The sequence below is a fragment of the Zingiber officinale genome, chromosome 5A, assembly GCF_018446385.1.
Source record: "Zingiber officinale cultivar Zhangliang chromosome 5A, Zo_v1.1, whole genome shotgun sequence".
Classification (NCBI taxonomy): Eukaryota; Viridiplantae; Streptophyta; class Magnoliopsida; order Zingiberales; family Zingiberaceae; genus Zingiber; species Zingiber officinale.
In genome coordinates, this window is record NC_055994.1 from 135,993,580 (window position 1) to 136,010,653 (window position 17,074).

A 17,074-nucleotide genomic window follows, 5' to 3' on the forward strand; every position below is an offset into this window, starting at 1 on the left:
GGGGGAAATTATATCACTACATGGTCACCACATAGAAGAACCACGGAGGCCGACAGAGCGGAAGAGTCCCAGCCGAGAGGCTACCCCGCTCGGCCCAGCAGTGGGGCCTGGCCATGGACGGAGCGGAGTCCCCACCGAGCGACTACCTCACTCGGCTCAGTAGTGGGACCTGGCCATGGACGGAGTGGAGTCCCGGTCGAGCGGCTACCCCACTCGGCCAAGCAACGGGACCATTGTAGTATCTCTCGACATCCTTTTGGGAGATAGTGATACTGACACGAGGCATGGTTGACAAATGACAAGCAAATCGTACGATAAAAGCTTCTACTGTCGTGTCAGGGATATGCATGCCCTGTTAAGATATAGTGTCAGAGATACTTTCCTGACAATGCCCTTTTATGGGACACATGGGAGAGCGTGCTTATGCCTCGAGAAGTGTGCACGCTGCTCCACCAGGGTTCTATATAAAGGGGGGTCCATCACCGGCGGAGGTACGCGCTATCTACTGTTTGCATATAGTGCTACTGTTATATGCTTTTCCACATTTTTCACTGATTGACTTGAGCGTCGGAGGGCCAATGTCGCAGATCCCTTCCCTGACTCGACATTGACATTAATTGTTTTGCAGAATGGAGCGAGGCCCACAGTCGGTCAGTGGAGCCGTCACCTTCCCAACTTCATACTTTCGGACAAGATCAAAGGGTATTTTCAATGATTAGAATTTTAAATAAGTTTTTTTTATTATCTTAATATGTCATATCAATCATATAAAAATTATTAAAACATCTTCAATAATTAAAATTCTAAATAAATTTATTTATCAAATTCATAGTATAAATTACATGACCTTATACCAATTACATCAATTTTGAAATAAAAAATTAAATTTAAAATTTTACTTATTATTCTTAAACTATGAATCAATAACCGCACCTTTATAATAATGATTCTAGACTTTTTTTAGTCAGCTTTTATTAATTTTACAAACTTCTCAGTCATTAACAAATTTGGAACCAAGCGATGATGACACTGGACTGCTTCAATTTTAAATAATCGAGAATAATTAATTATTATTTTTTAATTCTAAAAGACACTCCTTAGTCCTTGCTGCTTATACTTATCCGGCCGCGAAAGCAGAGGGACCGAGGGATCGGAATCGGTTCCGATTTGGATTGGGACGCCCTAGCCGTCTTGTCTCCGGCCTTGTTGTTGGTGAGCGATTCGAGGGGATTTGAGAAGATGATGGACGTTTCTAGGGTTCAGAAGGAGCTGGTGGAGTGCAACCGTGATAAGGCCATCTCCGGCGTCTGCATCTCCCTCGCCGACGGCGGCACCGACCTATCGCATCTCCGTGGCACCATCTTTGGCCCCGTCGACACCCCCTACGAGGGCGGCATCTTTGCCATCGATATCCGATTAACCAGTACGATTTTCTTCCTCTTCTTCTTGTTTTTTTCGGGGGTAAACCCCACTCTTGAAGCGGGGCTGCATAATGTTGAAACGGGTACACTTGGGATTGGTGATGCTCTGCTCGATGTTATTTTTTTCTATCTATATTTATTTATTTATTTACTTTTGTTGCACGTTTTGGTTCTCTTTCCTTGTTTTGAAATTGGGAGAATTGAAAACTGATTAAAAGATGAATTAGTTAGTGAAAAGAGGAATTCAGTACTTATTCTCTCTCTAGGCAATCTAAAATGCTCTCTCTCTCTCTCTCTCTCTCTCTTTTCTTCCTGGGGAATGAACGCGTGTAAGAGAAAGCAACGGGTAAATCCCACGTTAGTGATAAAGGTGGGATGTCCTTGACAATTACTATAAATCAGATTGAGTTGTTGTGGTTTAATCACTTTAATAACCCTTCATGTTCATTTTAGAGCGTCGAATCTTGGAAGAATGTAAATGTTGCATGGGTAAAAGTAAATGTAAATGGTGTTTAGGTGGGTGAGTCTGTTGTCCAATCACCATTTGGATTTATTCATATATAATTGGATAAAAGTAAGATAAAACTAACTAGGGAAGTGCTGAAGGCAGCATTGGTTTCTGCTAGATATGCTATTTACCCTTTGTTTTATCATCTATTTGAAAGGATAAGAGCATGGAATGAGTTGTGGATTTCTCATTATCTTCAGAGATGTCAACTTAAAGTTTCAAGAGCCTAGAAAGTAGAATTATTTAGAAATACACTGAGAATGAAAATATTTGCTTTGTGCAACAGCAATCCTTTTTTTATAATCCAATTCAATGAATCTTTCTGCCGATGGATTTACTGCTTTAACATTCAATTGGCATGGCATTTCTTTACAACATTTTTGTAATTCCCACTATCTCCCTAATCAGCTTCCCTCCTCAACTATAGCATCTTTAACTTTCACTTTTTGTTCTCCTCTTAGTACTTGGGAAAATCGTATGTGTTTATGATTATATGCTGTCTATTGAGATTTTTTATTGGTGCAATTAACAATCCCTGAAATTTACATGCTGTATCTTCTATCTATATTATGTTCACATGTATTTTTTATGGGTTTGGGATTCTTGTATTTTTCATAGTATGATCATAAGTATTCATGTATGCCTTTTTTTTCATATTGATGTTCAATGTTCGATACTTCTTTCTGCACTCTGTTATAACACTGCCTTGAGATTTTGTGTGATGCCTTGTTCCTTTGGTGCATTAAATATTCATGTATGTCATCATTTTCATAGTTATGAACCATGTCAGATACTTCTTTTCTACACTATCATAACATTACGCTCAGATTTTATTATATTGATTGACGTCTTGTTTCCTTGGTAATTTTCTTTGGATTCATATTTTGTTTCTTCATTTTGTAAAATATTTATCTCTGAATTTATATTTGCAGGTGGCTATCCCTTTGAGCCTCCCAAAATGCAATTCATTACAAAAGTTTGGTATGGGCAGTTAACTCATCGACATGTACCTTCATGTTTGCTATGTTTTTCCCCAATACCTTGCAAATTTTATCCATAATACTTACAAGCTATTTGGATTTTACTTTACTAATTTGTTGTCTAGTAAGTTTAGTTGTCTATTTGACAGAACAATTTATGAAAACAAAGTTGTTGAATCCTTGGAATTGGCATTCTGGCATGAGGAACTGAAAACTTTATATTACTTTTTGACTTAGTTATTAGGTGATGGATAATTCATAATTGGTGTGTTATTCCTCAACTTTATTCAACTTTTGTACTTCACATCCTGACTTATCGCTTCTCCTTGTTGCTGATGTGCTGTTTCAGTCCACTTTAGCAATTCGATGTAACCAACCTGGGTTATTTTTAGGCTGAAAAGGGCTATTTCACTTCGACATTTGCACCTTTCTCATCTTGTTTGAGAAACAAATCAATGTTGGTATTGGATTATGCTTGATCACAGGTTCTTTTTAAGATTTTTCTGCTACAGCTAGTTTACATTAGTTTGTATCACTATTTTGATTGCGTGGCTACTAATCCTTTGTGGTAATTATAGTTTTGAATGATCTTTTAGGTTTATTGGATGAAGAGACGGGTGGCATAATGTTCAATTTATTTATTTTGTTCATATCTTTGTGTTTTGTGACAGACTATGCTTCATTTATTAGTTGTAGCAGGAAAGTTGTAGTTATTGCATGCTTTCCGTCGCAAAATTTTTACACAATGAACCACTTTCTGGCTTTAGCCAACTGTGCCTACATTATTTGCTTGCATATCTCCAATGAAGGCACCCAAATATTAGTAGTCAAAATGGAGCCATATGCTTGGACATTCTCAAGGATCAGTGGAGTCCCGCCCTCACATTGAAGACTGCCTTACTATCATTGCAAGCTCTTCTCTCAGCGCCTGCTCCTGATGACCCCCAAGATGCTGTTGTTGCCAAGCAGGTCTATCTTAGCAAGTTTTTTCTTGTCTAATAACTGCAAACACTTGGTTCCATCGCTTCAATTTTACAAATTTCTGCTTGGTGCAGTATCTGGATGAGTACCCCACATTTGTGTCTACAGCTCGGTATTGGACAGAGGCATTTGCTAAAGGGTCATCTGTCAGCATTGAAGAAAAGGTAGAGATTATAATCATTAACTTTAGGGTCAATTTCAGCTAATTTTCTTATACCTTGAATGAATCAACTTGCATGCCCAACCAGTGCCATTCTAGACAATGTTGAATTTGATGCTATTACATAAGAACGATAGGGTTCCAAGTCACTAGCGAATTCATCTAAGATTTTGTAAATTGAATTTGTTGAATGGACAAAAAATAATCTGACTGTGTAAGAAAAAGATCATTAAACCTGAGGTCTACTCTGGTTGTCACTGCTAATTATGACTGCACAAAAATACTTAATTTGAGTGTTATATATTTCATGACACCTAGGGTGTAGGCTGTAACCTTCTGATTGATTGATACCAATGTTGTGGTTCAGGGGGAGCAACAGGAAGTAACTAAATAATTCAAACCTAATGGCAATTGGTTTAGACCGGATGGGATTCCGGTTTATCTTCTTTTCTCGAGTTTTTCTCTTTCCCTTCTGTTTCGCCACACAAGTGAACCAATTATAAGGCCAAATGGATCTAAGAATGAAATGGAACGAATGACATCACTTACAATCACACATTTTGTTTATGCATCTGTTAAGCAAACTTAGTTATGTGAAAGGTGGGACATTCATTCCTGATCTAAAGTTTGGAATGACTATTCTGATTCAAATTAGTTATCGACTTGTTTCAAACGCTGTGATCGAATTAAGCCTAGAATGGTGTTTTAATTCTGGATATCATTATGGCCACGTCAACATACGTACCTATAGACCTATGAGCGCAAGAGATTTGAATCTGATTGTCGCATCATTTGTTGGGTCCAGGTCCAGAAGTTAGTCGACATGGGTTTTCCGGAGGACCTTGTGAGGAGCACGCTGAAGAGCGTCAACAACGACGAGAACCTGGCTCTTGAGAAGCTCTGCTCTTGAAAGGCTCTGCTCTTATCAAACCATGCATCAAAAGTGGGTAAACCTTTTACTCGACACAACTCTATTCATCTTAGATTGTCTGTACGAGCACGATACGAAAGTGATTAGATTGGTGAATGCCTCTTTTATCGACCGATGATATAGTAGTATGAGCGCTTTGAAGCGGATGCTAACTGTTTTCAGTTCATTTGAAACTTGAATACACAGGGTTTGGTTGAATCATTAACAAAGTTTCCCATTTTTTTCCCGTTACCCTTTGCTTTTATTTTTGCGAGTTGAATTTATAAACAGCAGACTAGATGTGCATTACATTTCTTTGCGTTGAAATGTTTCTGATAAGTGAGGGCGAACCAACCGGTTCGACCGTATTTGTTCCACAATCTGGTCGGGTTAACCTTTAGAACCAGAATCCATCAGATAAATCAGTCTAATGTTTAATTTCTCAAAATTACATTTCTTAAAATAAAATAATGATAGATTTCTGTTTCACAGAACTAATAATCCATTATCTGTAAAAAAATAATTGATAGTTTCATCACCAAACACAATTCAGCAAGGAAAAAATATGTTTGTAATTTTCGTGTAAAAAAATCATTTTTTTATAAAAAATGTTAATCTAATAAAACCCACCTTGCTATGATATTGAAAAGTCTGGCGCCATACCCTGGAGCAATGGTTGGTTTTCAAACGGTTAATTAGATATTTATTTTGTGAACTTTCTGATTTAGTCTTCTGATAGTGCATAAAAATTATTTACAGGGCCGGCTATTTTCAAGATTAATCGGAATAACTGGATTATTATATAAAAAAAAAGGTCTAACCACGCCAAGCAAACCAGCAAAGAGAGCTAAAGAAGAATCTATCGTCTTTAATCCATGCTGGACCTACAAAGTTGTTACAAAGAATTTCAAATCTTTAAATCCATTTCAATGGTTGTATCTATCATGTTGTCTAAAAGTAGCTGCAGACAGCTGATTCCTGAAACGACCCAAAGCGAACTGGCAAAGAGCCAGAATCTCTTATTGAAACTTCATTCTTCTCCATTGATGGAACATTCATGTGTAAGATTGCTACAATGAATTCCTATGCGACTATCAAGATCATTGCTGCACCAACTCAGGTATAAGCTTGAGCAGGAACGAGAGTTCTCGCTCAGAGAAGCCTGGTCTCGTGCCCTGCTTTGCCTGCATTGGCTGTGCTGAACCACAGAAATTGGGAGCCGATGTCGGTTGTATGATATCTGAAACAGACTCAGTGATCTCTTCTACGAGGTCGACGATAACGCCATTGATGCCCATCAGATGCTGCAGGTATACAGCCTCAGGGACATTGCTGCAACAGTGGCATATGTTACCGATCGGCTAAGACAAGTATGATAAGAATTAGGAAATTGTAATAGATTTACAGAAGAAGACTGAAGTTCCAATAAAAGGTTAATGATTTGAATGGTTAGTTAACAATCATACAAGATATAGGACCATTCCTAGCATAGTTAAACAGGCCATAGCACTTTTTATTGAAATTGTGTTAAAGATTAAAAATTTAAACTGTTTTAAAGGAACTTGCGTTTATATCTTTATGAACAAAGAATGCATCAACAGACATACTTGAGCTTGCCATATGTTAGCAGGGAAAGGTTGGATTCCTTGATTCTGGACACTGCTGATGGATACCTGAAGATTCCTCGAACTTCTGAAACAATCCCTTGCAAACCACCAGCTAAACACAGATTGATAGCCTCATCTAACGAATTTCTTCTGATGTCATTGTATATTTCGGTGCCTCCAGTTGTGAGGAAGAAAACCTGGTCTTACAAGAGTATGGACAATGTCAATGTGTAGAACACAATGCTTGTTTAGCCTTTTGCACTTGACAAAGAAATGGACTAGTTGTCATAACATATTACATGAGTCTTTCTTTACACTTATTTGATTAACTTGGTCCTGTTTCATAGCATTAATAATAATAATTTTGAATAAACATGCGCTAAGTTGCTGCTATATGATTAGTTGTCAGGAGTGAAATGAGAAAGAGATGTACCGAGTAAGCACTTTGAAGTTTTCTTATTAGCCGCGCTGCATCCGGCTGGAATGTTGAGAAGATGATTGCCCTTTCACCTGCATACTGGTAAACAACCTAAAATACAAACATAAATAGAGTCAAGTTTCAATCATTAACTGAATAACTGTGGCTATCAAATTAATGGAAAATTTAAGAAGAGAGAGAAATGAAGTTTGAGTAAGATTGGCGATTATAAAAAATCACACCTTTAAGACTGCTTCAAGTGCATGCACAAGTTCTTCGTCGCTATAAACGACATGGTCCACAAATTTAAGCTCAATGTTGAATCCCAAACGAGGGTCCACCTTCTCAAAAGCCTCTTGCAATGTGCAGAGGTAGTCATCATCTTCTACATTCCAATTCAACACTCTCCCATCATGAGTCCTCCTCAGCAGTAATTTACCCACCTGAATTAAAGCAACAGAATCAATACTTGAATGCAATAGTCGATCATCCAATTTATAATCTTCATATGGTAAAATAGGACCTTGGAAGGATCTCTTTGAAGCCCATAGGAAAGGAACTCTTCCAAGCAAAGATCAGTGACACGCTTCTCCATGATCTCACCCTGCATTTTTGTCCGATTCCGTAACCGTGAATTTTAAACATAAACAGGTACTCAGATTCAAGAAGGGAGCAGGAAATTTACAGCATGTTCTGTGAGGATGACATCGTCGTGAAAGATGATAGGGCAATCGTCCTTGGTCACCTACAATAAATGACACCTTTGCTCAACCAATCTTTGAATCCTTCAAAAAAACAATTGCTCATGATTGCAGTTCTTGCAAATTCAGAAATTATTTTATTTTTCCATAATTATGTTGCTAAGTTTTGGGGATTATGCTCTTTGTTGTGAAATCCGACTTTAATTTGCTTTCTTCTCCAAGAAGTATGCCAGCATCCCAATATATTCTTAATTTTTCTCTCTAAGGAAAAAAAATGTCAAAGAACTCGATTCAAAATTTTGAATCGACTGTAGAATAAAAATTGATTGAGCCGGCTATTAGCCGAAAACTCTATCCAGTTCGGTAGGCATAGATGACGAGATCAATAAACAACTCAACCGCCCTTCTAGTTTCCTAAAAATAGTCTCAATGCTTCAAATCCGAGACCACACGGCTACAGACGGTGGAGAAAATGACAAATCGGAAGCCGGCAAGGGCGAGGGAAAGGTAGTAGTAGGAGACTAGAGCATTACCTGGACGTCGAACTCGATTGAGTCAATGGGGAAGCGAGCGGCTCGATTGAATGAGAGAATCGAGTTCTCCTTGACCACACTCATCCTCCGATCTGGCGACGCGAGCGCATTCATCCCCTTGCCTCGGTGGCCCAACACCACGAACCCCGACGCCAGGGCCCTATTGGGCAGCCGCACGGCCTCCGCCGGCAGGTGGACCTGGTCGATATTCGGGACGGCGCCGGATGCGAGCACTGCCTTGAGAGCCATCGCCGTCGACTGAGCTCAAGTGAAAGCGGTTCGATTCCGAACAAAGTTGGCGGTGCCCGGCGAAAAAGAATGGGCGAGGGAATTTTATAGGTGACAGAATTACTAATTGACTCACCATTAACCTTGTGGGCTCCATGCCTGTCCGCCTATATGATTCTATAAACGAGCGGGTATTACTTTACGTTACGAGTTAGCGGACACTAAAAGTTCTCCCAACTTGCTGAGCGGAATATCGCGGAATATTCCGGCCCACACTATGGATCGTGCGGAAACGCAGAATCATATGCGGGACGACGTAGCGTCGACGGATGATTGGGAGGATCCGGTAGATCGGACGGCGGATGAAGTGCCCGCTTAATCTGGAGTAAAAGGAAGCGCTGTCGGGGGGATGCGTTGTTGTTCCTATCCAAGAAACGCGTGTCGGTCACGAAAGTGGAAGTCGAATGACTCGGTGCCACGTCAGAAATGGATTTTTAATTTAATTCTAGACGTGAGGGTAGAATCATTGTTTATTTATTATTATTATTATTTTTAAAAAATAATTTTTAGAAATCAATTTTTAAGGAAGATTGAGATGGTTAATTATATTTAATTATTTGAAGTTGGTGTGTGTTGTCATCGTCTACCTCGTCATAGATGACGAGGCAATGAATTATTTCGCTAAATTATGCAAGGAAAAGGAGAAGAGAAACTTATTAAATCTTTTGGCATTAAATATGATGTAAAATCATGTTTAATGTCTTTTTTTTTATTAATAAGTTATGTGGAGAATAGGTAGGGAATACAAGTAGGATTAGAAAGTAGTTAACGTGACTGTTAAAGTTTGAGGTAAGTAAACCTGAGGAGCTTGGTCCGGAAACCGGAGGCTACCATCCGATCGAATGATAGGAATCCGAAGCTCTACTCCTCTACGTTCTACATTAATTAGTTATCGTTGAAACTTCAAATTTTTAGATCCAAATTTCATCATTTAAATTTTTTTTAGGACCCTTTGTTATTTTTGATAATTTTTTTAAAAAAATATTTAGGATAATTTTCATATTTATGGTATTTTTAGAGAGGATTTGTCTTATCGATAAATTAATTACTTTTTTTAAAAAAAAATACTTTCTTTCTTTACCAGATTAGAATTAAAATATATTAATTGTAATTGTTGGATTGTAAAGACACTAAGGATGAAAAGCATTCGTCGCTTTTTCAGAAATCAAGAATACGTAGCAAAAAAGAAACACAAAAACACAAACGCTAATACAAGTAATTTTTTACTTGGTCTGGAGCCTTCAATGACTCCTATTCTAAGGCCACATATGAGAGTACTTTCGATGGACAATCACTATCAATTCGAAATGGATTTACAAAGTTAAGTACAATAGTTGTAATGTAAACGTTACTGACAAACAGAAAGAAAATTTAAAGAAGTCTTCGTTCTTCGAACTTTGGAACAGTCTTTCAGTGTCGTCGGAGCCTTTTCGGAGCAACGTGCGAATATGAAATAGCAAATGCTGTACTAAAGATGCTGGTCGAAGGCTGCTTTTATAGGTCTTGCCAGGCGCTTGGATCCTCTCCCAGGTGCCTGGACTATGCTAATGTAGCGAGCTCTCGTCGAAACTTCATCCTCGAAGTTTATCCACCTCCGGGCTCCTGGACCGTTGACATGGGTTCTGCCAGTCGTCACGCTCCAACTCAACTTCTGGATGAATTTTTTGGTCCAAGCGTCTGGACCAACTCAGGGTGCCCGGACCGTTTGGGTGCTTGGCCAGACATCCTCCTGGTCAAAACTGGTCCGGACACCCGAATCAACTCCGGGCAGTCGGAGTCTGGATGCCCGGATCCCTTTTGGGTGCCTGGACTACTCTTTTGTAGCCTTCTCTTTTCTGTAAAAAAAGAGTAGAGTTAGCCCAGACAACAAAAATATGTTTATCCTATAAAACAAAATTAGCATAATAAGATAGTAGTAGTAATTAGATTATGTCTCCCCGAGATTAGGATTTAGCCAAAGTCTCAACTTAGGTTTCCCAAATATACCTAAGTTGGATCGACGTTTATTATTCTCTCAACCGAGAACGCGTTCTCACTAGATCTCACCTCCAGTTGCTTACCTTTTATTTACCAATTACAATCGTTTGACTTACCTTTGACCCACCAGGTCTTCTCGTTAGTTGTCAGGTCTGTAGCCCCAACTAGACGTCGACCGGTTTTAAGGTCTCGCGGACCCAACCAGACTTCCAACCAAATATTAGGTCCCGCAAACCTATCTGGATTTCATACCAACTATCAAGTATCGCGAACCTAGCTAGATTTTAGTCTGGTGTCAGGTCCTCCAGATCCGTCAACTCTTGCACACTTGGTAAAGCAATTAAATCACAAACACTCTAATTTTAATCCACTTGTCATTTATCAAAAGTTGAGTTACATCATTAGTGCAAATTGCACCAACACCCCCTTTTTGATGCAATGACAACCTGGATTAAAGTTAGAAAAAAATAATATTTAAAGACAATATGTAAAATGCAAACAAATGATCTAAGTTAAATTTGAATTTGATTTACTTGATTAAGTTTATTTATTCTTTTTCTACATTAACCCTTATTCTCCTTCTTGACATTCATAAAAAAAACTAAGGTAAAAGAAAGATAAGCATAGTTTGTGATAAGTAATGTCAGACATTAATGCAGAAATATAACTAAAAGTAAACATTTTGTATATATCAGATTTAGGGAGAGATTTGAACAGAAGTTCAGTTTAGCAAAAAGTTACAAATATTTTTAAGAGTATTTTCTAAGTAAATCTTTCTCAAAATTATTTTCCAAGTAAGGTTTTGTCCAAGAATTTTCAAAGTAAACTTCTTCCAAGTTTTACGAGTAATCTTTTTTAAAGATTTTTAAAGTAAGGATTTCCAAAAATAATTATAAGGAAAAAAATTTTTAAGTAAATATTTACAAAGGAAAGATATTTTTAATAAATATTTTCTAACAATTTTCTAAGTAAATATTTTTAAAAAGTTTCTCTAAGTAAGCAGTAAAATTTTTTAAGTAGAGATTTTAAAGTAATTTCAAAGAAAAATTTTTTAAGAAAGATTTTTAAAGTAATTTTTTTAAAAAAATCTAAGAAAAATTTTTCAAAAGTTTTTTTATTTGGGAAACGTTTCCAATTTTTTTTAAAATATTTTAAAATTTTGTTAAGTAAGACAAATTTTTAAAATAATTTTAAGAGTATAGATTTAAAATAATTTTCCATTTTTAAAAAAATTATCTTTTTTTTAAAAAACTTTCAAAATTATGTATTTTTAAAAATATTTTTAAGTTGTCCAAGCAAATCCTTCTCCTAAACCTGATATCTTTATTGAAAAATAATCATTCAATTGCCAATATCCTTAATACATGTCTAACCGTTAGTTACTAACTATTTATTAGAAGATACTAGTGTTCACTTGGTTAGTCAAGTTATGCAAAATTTAATAAGCTTATTGTTTATTAAAAAGGATTACTTAATATGATCACTATATTTTGATATTTTTCGTCCAGACTTATATTGATGTATTGATATAAGCATCTGAAGTCCAAGCAAAAGGCCTACGCATCTCACGTCATTCTATATTTTTGAATACACAATCAAGGTAGATTTAATGTGTTTGTGAGATGCTCGTTCCCTATATCTATAGGATTATGCTTTATATGGGTTCAATCTAGTCTAAGACCAAAACAATTTTACAATACTTGAGAAATGAGATTTTTTATTTTTATTTTTAGAAAATATAAGTAAATAATTTCCCTAGAATTTGTGAAATATTTGAAAATTTATAATAAAAATCCTAGTCTAATATGTCCAGTTTCCTAATATTAAGTTAAAGTTAAGTTCAAAGTAAATGTGTTTAATAGGTTTATGTTTGGGTTGATAATATTTAATTAAGATTTAAGTTAATTGATTGATAATTTGTTTAATTTGAATTATGTTAGTTCAAAGTTTTAATTCAGTTGAATTAAGATATTAACTTGAGTTTTCACTAAGGCTATCCTAAATTACCAATTCAGAATAGATTTTAGTTACTTAATTTTAAAGCTGAAGTGTATTAATATTTAGGGTTTAATTCAATTAATCTTTAAGGCTTAATTAAATTTTTAAGTTTTAGTTATTTTAATTCAATTTAACATTATTTAATTTAATTTAATTTAATTTATATTTAATTTTAATTTAATTTATATTTAATTTTAATTTAATTTATATTTAATTTTAATTTAATTTAATTTAATTATAATTTAATTTAATTTTATCAAATATTTTATTAAGAAATTTATTAATTTTATCTAGATTAGTATTGACTTCATCATTTCTATCATTTGAATTTTTAGTTCTATTTAATTTTAAAATTTTGTTATTATTTAAATTTTAAAGATTTTTATTAATTTATTTATTTAAATTCAAATTCAGATTTGGTGAATTAATTAAATCAGATTTTTTATTAATTAATTTATTTGAATTTGGATTTTCTGGGTTAACTGAATTTGAATTTTCTAAATTAATTGAGTTTAAATTTTTATTAAGTTTAAAATAATCAAAATTATTTAAAATTTTCAACTCTAATTTATCATGTATAATATTATATAATTTCTTGCTCAAATTATTCTCTAGTGTATAACTTATGTATTTTCGTAATAAAATGTACTAATTGAAATCGTAACTCTTAATTCTATAGATTTTTCCATTGGATTGGACTTGAGCTTGTGGGTCCCCATGGTTGGGCCAGCTAGAAGGAAAGTTGAATAACCATGCACAAATTAAAAATAAAGTACCCTTCTCAGACTTTTAATTTAAATAAACATTTACATAAATAATTAAATAAACAGAAAGACGAGACTCACAGGATTTACTTTGTTACAGCCGGAGAGGTTGTTAATCCAAGGAAGTTGAAGCGCAATAAAGATTTCCTTCAGGCGGAGAAGCCTCTTACAACATTCAAACACAAAAAAATGAGAGGCTAAATTAAACAAGAGAAGCGTACAAGTGTTGAATATCAAGTTGCTTGTCTAATTTGCTTCTTGGACCAAGGCTATATTTATAGCTTTGGTCGGGGCGCCTAGAGGGTTCCAGGTGCCTGGAAGGGGATAAAACTTTATCCCCTTCGTAACGGATCACGATCAAATGTGATCTGGTCAAAGTCGGGTTCCGGGCGCCCGGATTGGGTCCGGGCGCCCGAACCACTAAAGTCAACTTTGTTGACTTTTTCTTATCTGGGCCCTTTGATCCAATTTTGCTCGTCTTGGTCCAGGTCTTGCGCTTCAGCTCCGCTCGCTTGGATGATCTCGCCCATCCGGAATAGGGCTCACCCGAACCCAACTTCCGACCTTCTCGAGCGGGCTTCCGCTCCGGCTTCTCGTCCTTTAGAATCGTCGTGTGCTTCCTTCTCATCCGCCAGCGTACTTATCTACAGCTCTTCATCCCTCGGACGCACCGAGCCTGTCGGCTCTCTCTTGTTCCGACCTTTTCGCTAGTTGCGTCTCTTGCTCCCCGAGCAATCTTCCGCTCCGGCTTCTCGTCCCTCGGAAACACCGCCTTCTCCCCGAGCTCGTCGGTTTTCTCCCGTGCCGTCCTTCTCGCTAACTGTGTCTTCCGTTCGACTTCCTGTGCTCCTAAGTTCTTGCACACTTAGACATACGGTCAAAGGACCACAGGACCTAATTTAACTTGTTTGATCACATCAAAATAACCTGGGGTTCCAACAATCTCCCCCTTTTTGATGTGAGCAACCCAAGTTAAGGTAGGGTAAACCAACATAAATCAAGAGTAATAAAATTTGTATGAAAGTGCAAATATTTGATCTATCTCCGCCTAAACTTAATATTTTCCTTCTCCCCTTTTGATCATATAAAAATGGGGTATCACAACAAGTCTAAAGGTAATAACTTTGAAAACTTTGAAAAATTTTAAAAATTTGAAGATTACTTTTGATATCATTAAAAAAATTGTAATCATTTTTGAAAAAAAATTTAAGCAGATAAAAAATTCTAAGTTAGACAACTTTGGAAAAAATTTGAGAAATTTCCAAAAATGTTTGAATAATTATTTAAAGAAAAAATATTTTTGTAAAATTTTTAAGTAAAATTCAAGCAGAAAGAAAATTTCTAAGTTAAAAACTTTGAAAAAGAAATTTCTAAATTTAGAGAACTTTACAAAAAAAAAATTATAAGCAAAATTATTTTTGAGAATTTTTAAAGAAAATTGAGTAATCCTTTAAAGCATTATCTAATTTCAATTTAATATTTTATCAGTTAGTCAATTAAACACTTTATTTCAATATTTGATTTCTAGGCTATAGCGAGGCACTAGGCCTCCTTGGTTATTGGATCATCAATCACTTCTAGACAAAGTCTCATAAGGAAATTAAAAGTTTAATTTTCTCGCTGAAAGCGCTAAGTCTAAATTAAGGTTCAAGTAAGACAAGACTTAGGAACCCAATATAGGTTCCAGCCAACTAGATTAATTAGATATTTCTTAGGGACATATGTCTTTAAAATATTTCTAATTTGTCTTTTATGGTATCTAAGGTACCAATTTAATCCATGAAATTTTCTAATATGTTGATTATTTGAACATGCATGATTTTTCAAAATATCTACTTGTATTTTCAAATTATCATATTCTAATTTTAATTTATCATTCTCTACTTTTAATCTTTTAAGATCTTCCGACATATAAGATTTATCTAAAGTTAATTTCAGCTTTTTATTTCCTTTTTCTAGCATGCAACAATCTTTAGTTAATAATTTAACAAATTTAAACATTTGGTCAGGTGGTAGAGACCGTACCTGACTTACCTTGTCGATCTCTAATCCTCCCCTTGTAGAGCTGCTTTCCTCCGAAGACTCTCCCCCTTCATCGATGCTCATCTAGGATGAGCTTTCTGTGTCCTCGGGAAGGAATTCGGCTATAAGGGTTGCCTTGGCAATTTTTTTTTTTTTTCGGTCTCGGATTTTTCTGACGACGACTTGGTGCCCATCAAGGAGTCGGGTTCGGCTTCAATCAGTTCTTCGTGGAGCTTCAAGAACTTTTCCCAGAGTTCTATTACACTTTGATAGTTGTTGATTCTGTCGAGATCCTCCACCGGTAGTACACTTATGAGATGATATTCATCTGTCCCCAGGGCGTAGCACAGATGGGGAGTGCATGGTTCTGTGACTGAAAGGTCCAGGGGTTGATCCTCGGGGTGTCACTGCCTGGGGTTAACGTCTCCGCTATGCACTTTCCACCTGTGTACCTGCATTTACCTCCCTCCATATCTGTGGGACCGGCTCTAGGGGGGCCGCTGATGTGGCGGTTCCACATTTTTTATGAGATGATATTCATCTTTACTGTTTGACATGAAATCATCACGTTGCTTTTTGGTCCAGAGGTGTTTTTCAATTTCTTCTCCGTTCGCATTATTTGGTGCTTCATAACCATATTTCATTATTAGTAAAATACTGAAATATGTTTTAAGAAATACTTCCATTCGTTGCTTTCAAAACGCGAACTCCCCCTCGAACGTTGGTGGATAGATGTTAGCTCTAGCCATCTTGTTGCTTCAGTCGGCGGTTAGTCCTTCTGAGGTGTCCTTGTTCTGATACCACTTGTGGGTCCCCGAGGTTGGGCCGGCTAGAAGGGGGAGTTGAATAGCCCTGCACAAATTAAAAACAAAATATCTTTCTCGACTTATAACTTAAACAAACATTTGCATAAATAATTAAATAAACAGAAAGACGAGGCTCACAGGATTTACTTGGTTACAACCGGGGAGGTTGTTAATCCAAGGAAGTTGAAGCGCAATAAAGATCTCCTTCAGGCGGAGAAGCCTCTTACAACATTCAAGCAAAGAAAATGAGAAGCTAAACTAAACAAGAGAAGCGTACAAGTGTTGAATATCAAGTTGCTTGTCTAATTAGCTTCTTGGACCAAGGCTATATTTATAGCCTTGGTCGGGGTGCCTGGAGGGTTTTAGGCGCTTAAAAGGGGATAAAACTTTATCCCCTTCTCAATGGATCACGGTCAAACATGATCTGGTCAAATTCGGGTTTCGGGCGCCCGGATTGGGTCCGGGCTCCCGGATCACTAAAGTCAACTTTATTGACTTTTTCCAGTCTGGGCCCTCAAATACATGGACAAACTGAGGTGGTGAACCAGAGTATGGAAAGTAGTGGGACTTGGTATTACTGGAACTAAACCAAAGCAGTGAGACTTAACATTATCTCAAGCAGAGTTTACCTACAACAGATCGAAAAACATAACCACGAGATTGACTCCTTTTGAGATTGTCTATGGACAAAATCCATCAGGAGTTCTAGACTTAGCCCCAGTTTCACGTGTAGGGCGAATTAGTCCTAAAGCAGATGAGATGATAGAGCATCTTCGAAGTATTCATGAGTAGGTGAAACTGGCAATTATGGAAAGCAATACTAAGTATAAGGCTTGGGTCAATCATCATCATCGATAGGTACTTTTTGAGATTAGAGACTTTGTCTAGGCTATATTGATTTGTAATCATTTCCTTGTTGGAGAATATAATAAGCTAAATGATTGAAAAATTGGACCACGCGAGATATTGCAAAAGATTAACTACAACACCTACAAGTTGC

The 17,074-nt window shown here is 36.4% G+C and overlaps 2 protein-coding genes across 2 annotated transcripts; one reads left to right on the forward strand and one right to left on the reverse strand.

The window, feature by feature from the left end:
- The first annotated feature begins 1,124 nt into the window (after positions 1 to 1,124).
- LOC121981985 (ubiquitin-conjugating enzyme E2 27-like) lies at positions 1,125 to 5,212 on the forward strand. Its single transcript, XM_042534816.1, has 5 exons — positions 1,125 to 1,423; positions 2,862 to 2,910; positions 3,719 to 3,878; positions 3,965 to 4,054; positions 4,856 to 5,212. Exons 1-5 carry the CDS (start codon positions 1,240 to 1,242, stop codon positions 4,958 to 4,960), a joined length of 588 nt encoding a protein of 195 aa, XP_042390750.1. The 5' UTR covers positions 1,125 to 1,239; the 3' UTR covers positions 4,961 to 5,212.
- A 596-nt stretch (positions 5,213 to 5,808) lies between these two features.
- LOC121981984 (glycerophosphodiester phosphodiesterase GDPD2-like) lies at positions 5,809 to 8,543 on the reverse strand. Its single transcript, XM_042534815.1, has 7 exons — positions 8,220 to 8,543; positions 7,671 to 7,730; positions 7,509 to 7,589; positions 7,228 to 7,428; positions 7,001 to 7,096; positions 6,568 to 6,764; positions 5,809 to 6,292 (listed from the first exon to the last, which is right to left on the reverse strand). The coding sequence occupies exons 1-7, from the start codon at positions 8,466 to 8,468 to the stop codon at positions 6,061 to 6,063; spliced, it is 1,116 nt and encodes a 371-aa protein (XP_042390749.1). The 5' UTR covers positions 8,469 to 8,543; the 3' UTR covers positions 5,809 to 6,060.
- Positions 8,544 to 17,074: the final 8,531 nt, after the last annotated feature.

Coding starts and splice junctions, on each gene's coding strand:
- LOC121981985 (XM_042534816.1), top strand. CDS start 1,240: ATGATGGACGTTTCTAGGGTTCAGAAGGAGCTGGTGGAGTGCAACCGT. Junction 1,424..2,861: donor CATCGATATCCGATTAACCA/GTACGATTTTCT, acceptor TTATATTTGCAG/GTGGCTATCCCTTTGAGCCT. Junction 3,879..3,964: donor ATGCTGTTGTTGCCAAGCAG/GTCTATCTTAGC, acceptor TGCTTGGTGCAG/TATCTGGATGAGTACCCCAC.
- LOC121981984 (XM_042534815.1), bottom strand. CDS start 8,468: ATGGCTCTCAAGGCAGTGCTCGCATCCGGCGCCGTCCCGAATATCGAC. Junction 7,429..7,508: donor TTCAAAGAGATCCTTCCAAG/GTCCTATTTTAC, acceptor GCTTTAATTCAG/GTGGGTAAATTACTGCTGAG. Junction 7,097..7,227: donor CACTTGAAGCAGTCTTAAAG/GTGTGATTTTTT, acceptor TTTGTATTTTAG/GTTGTTTACCAGTATGCAGG.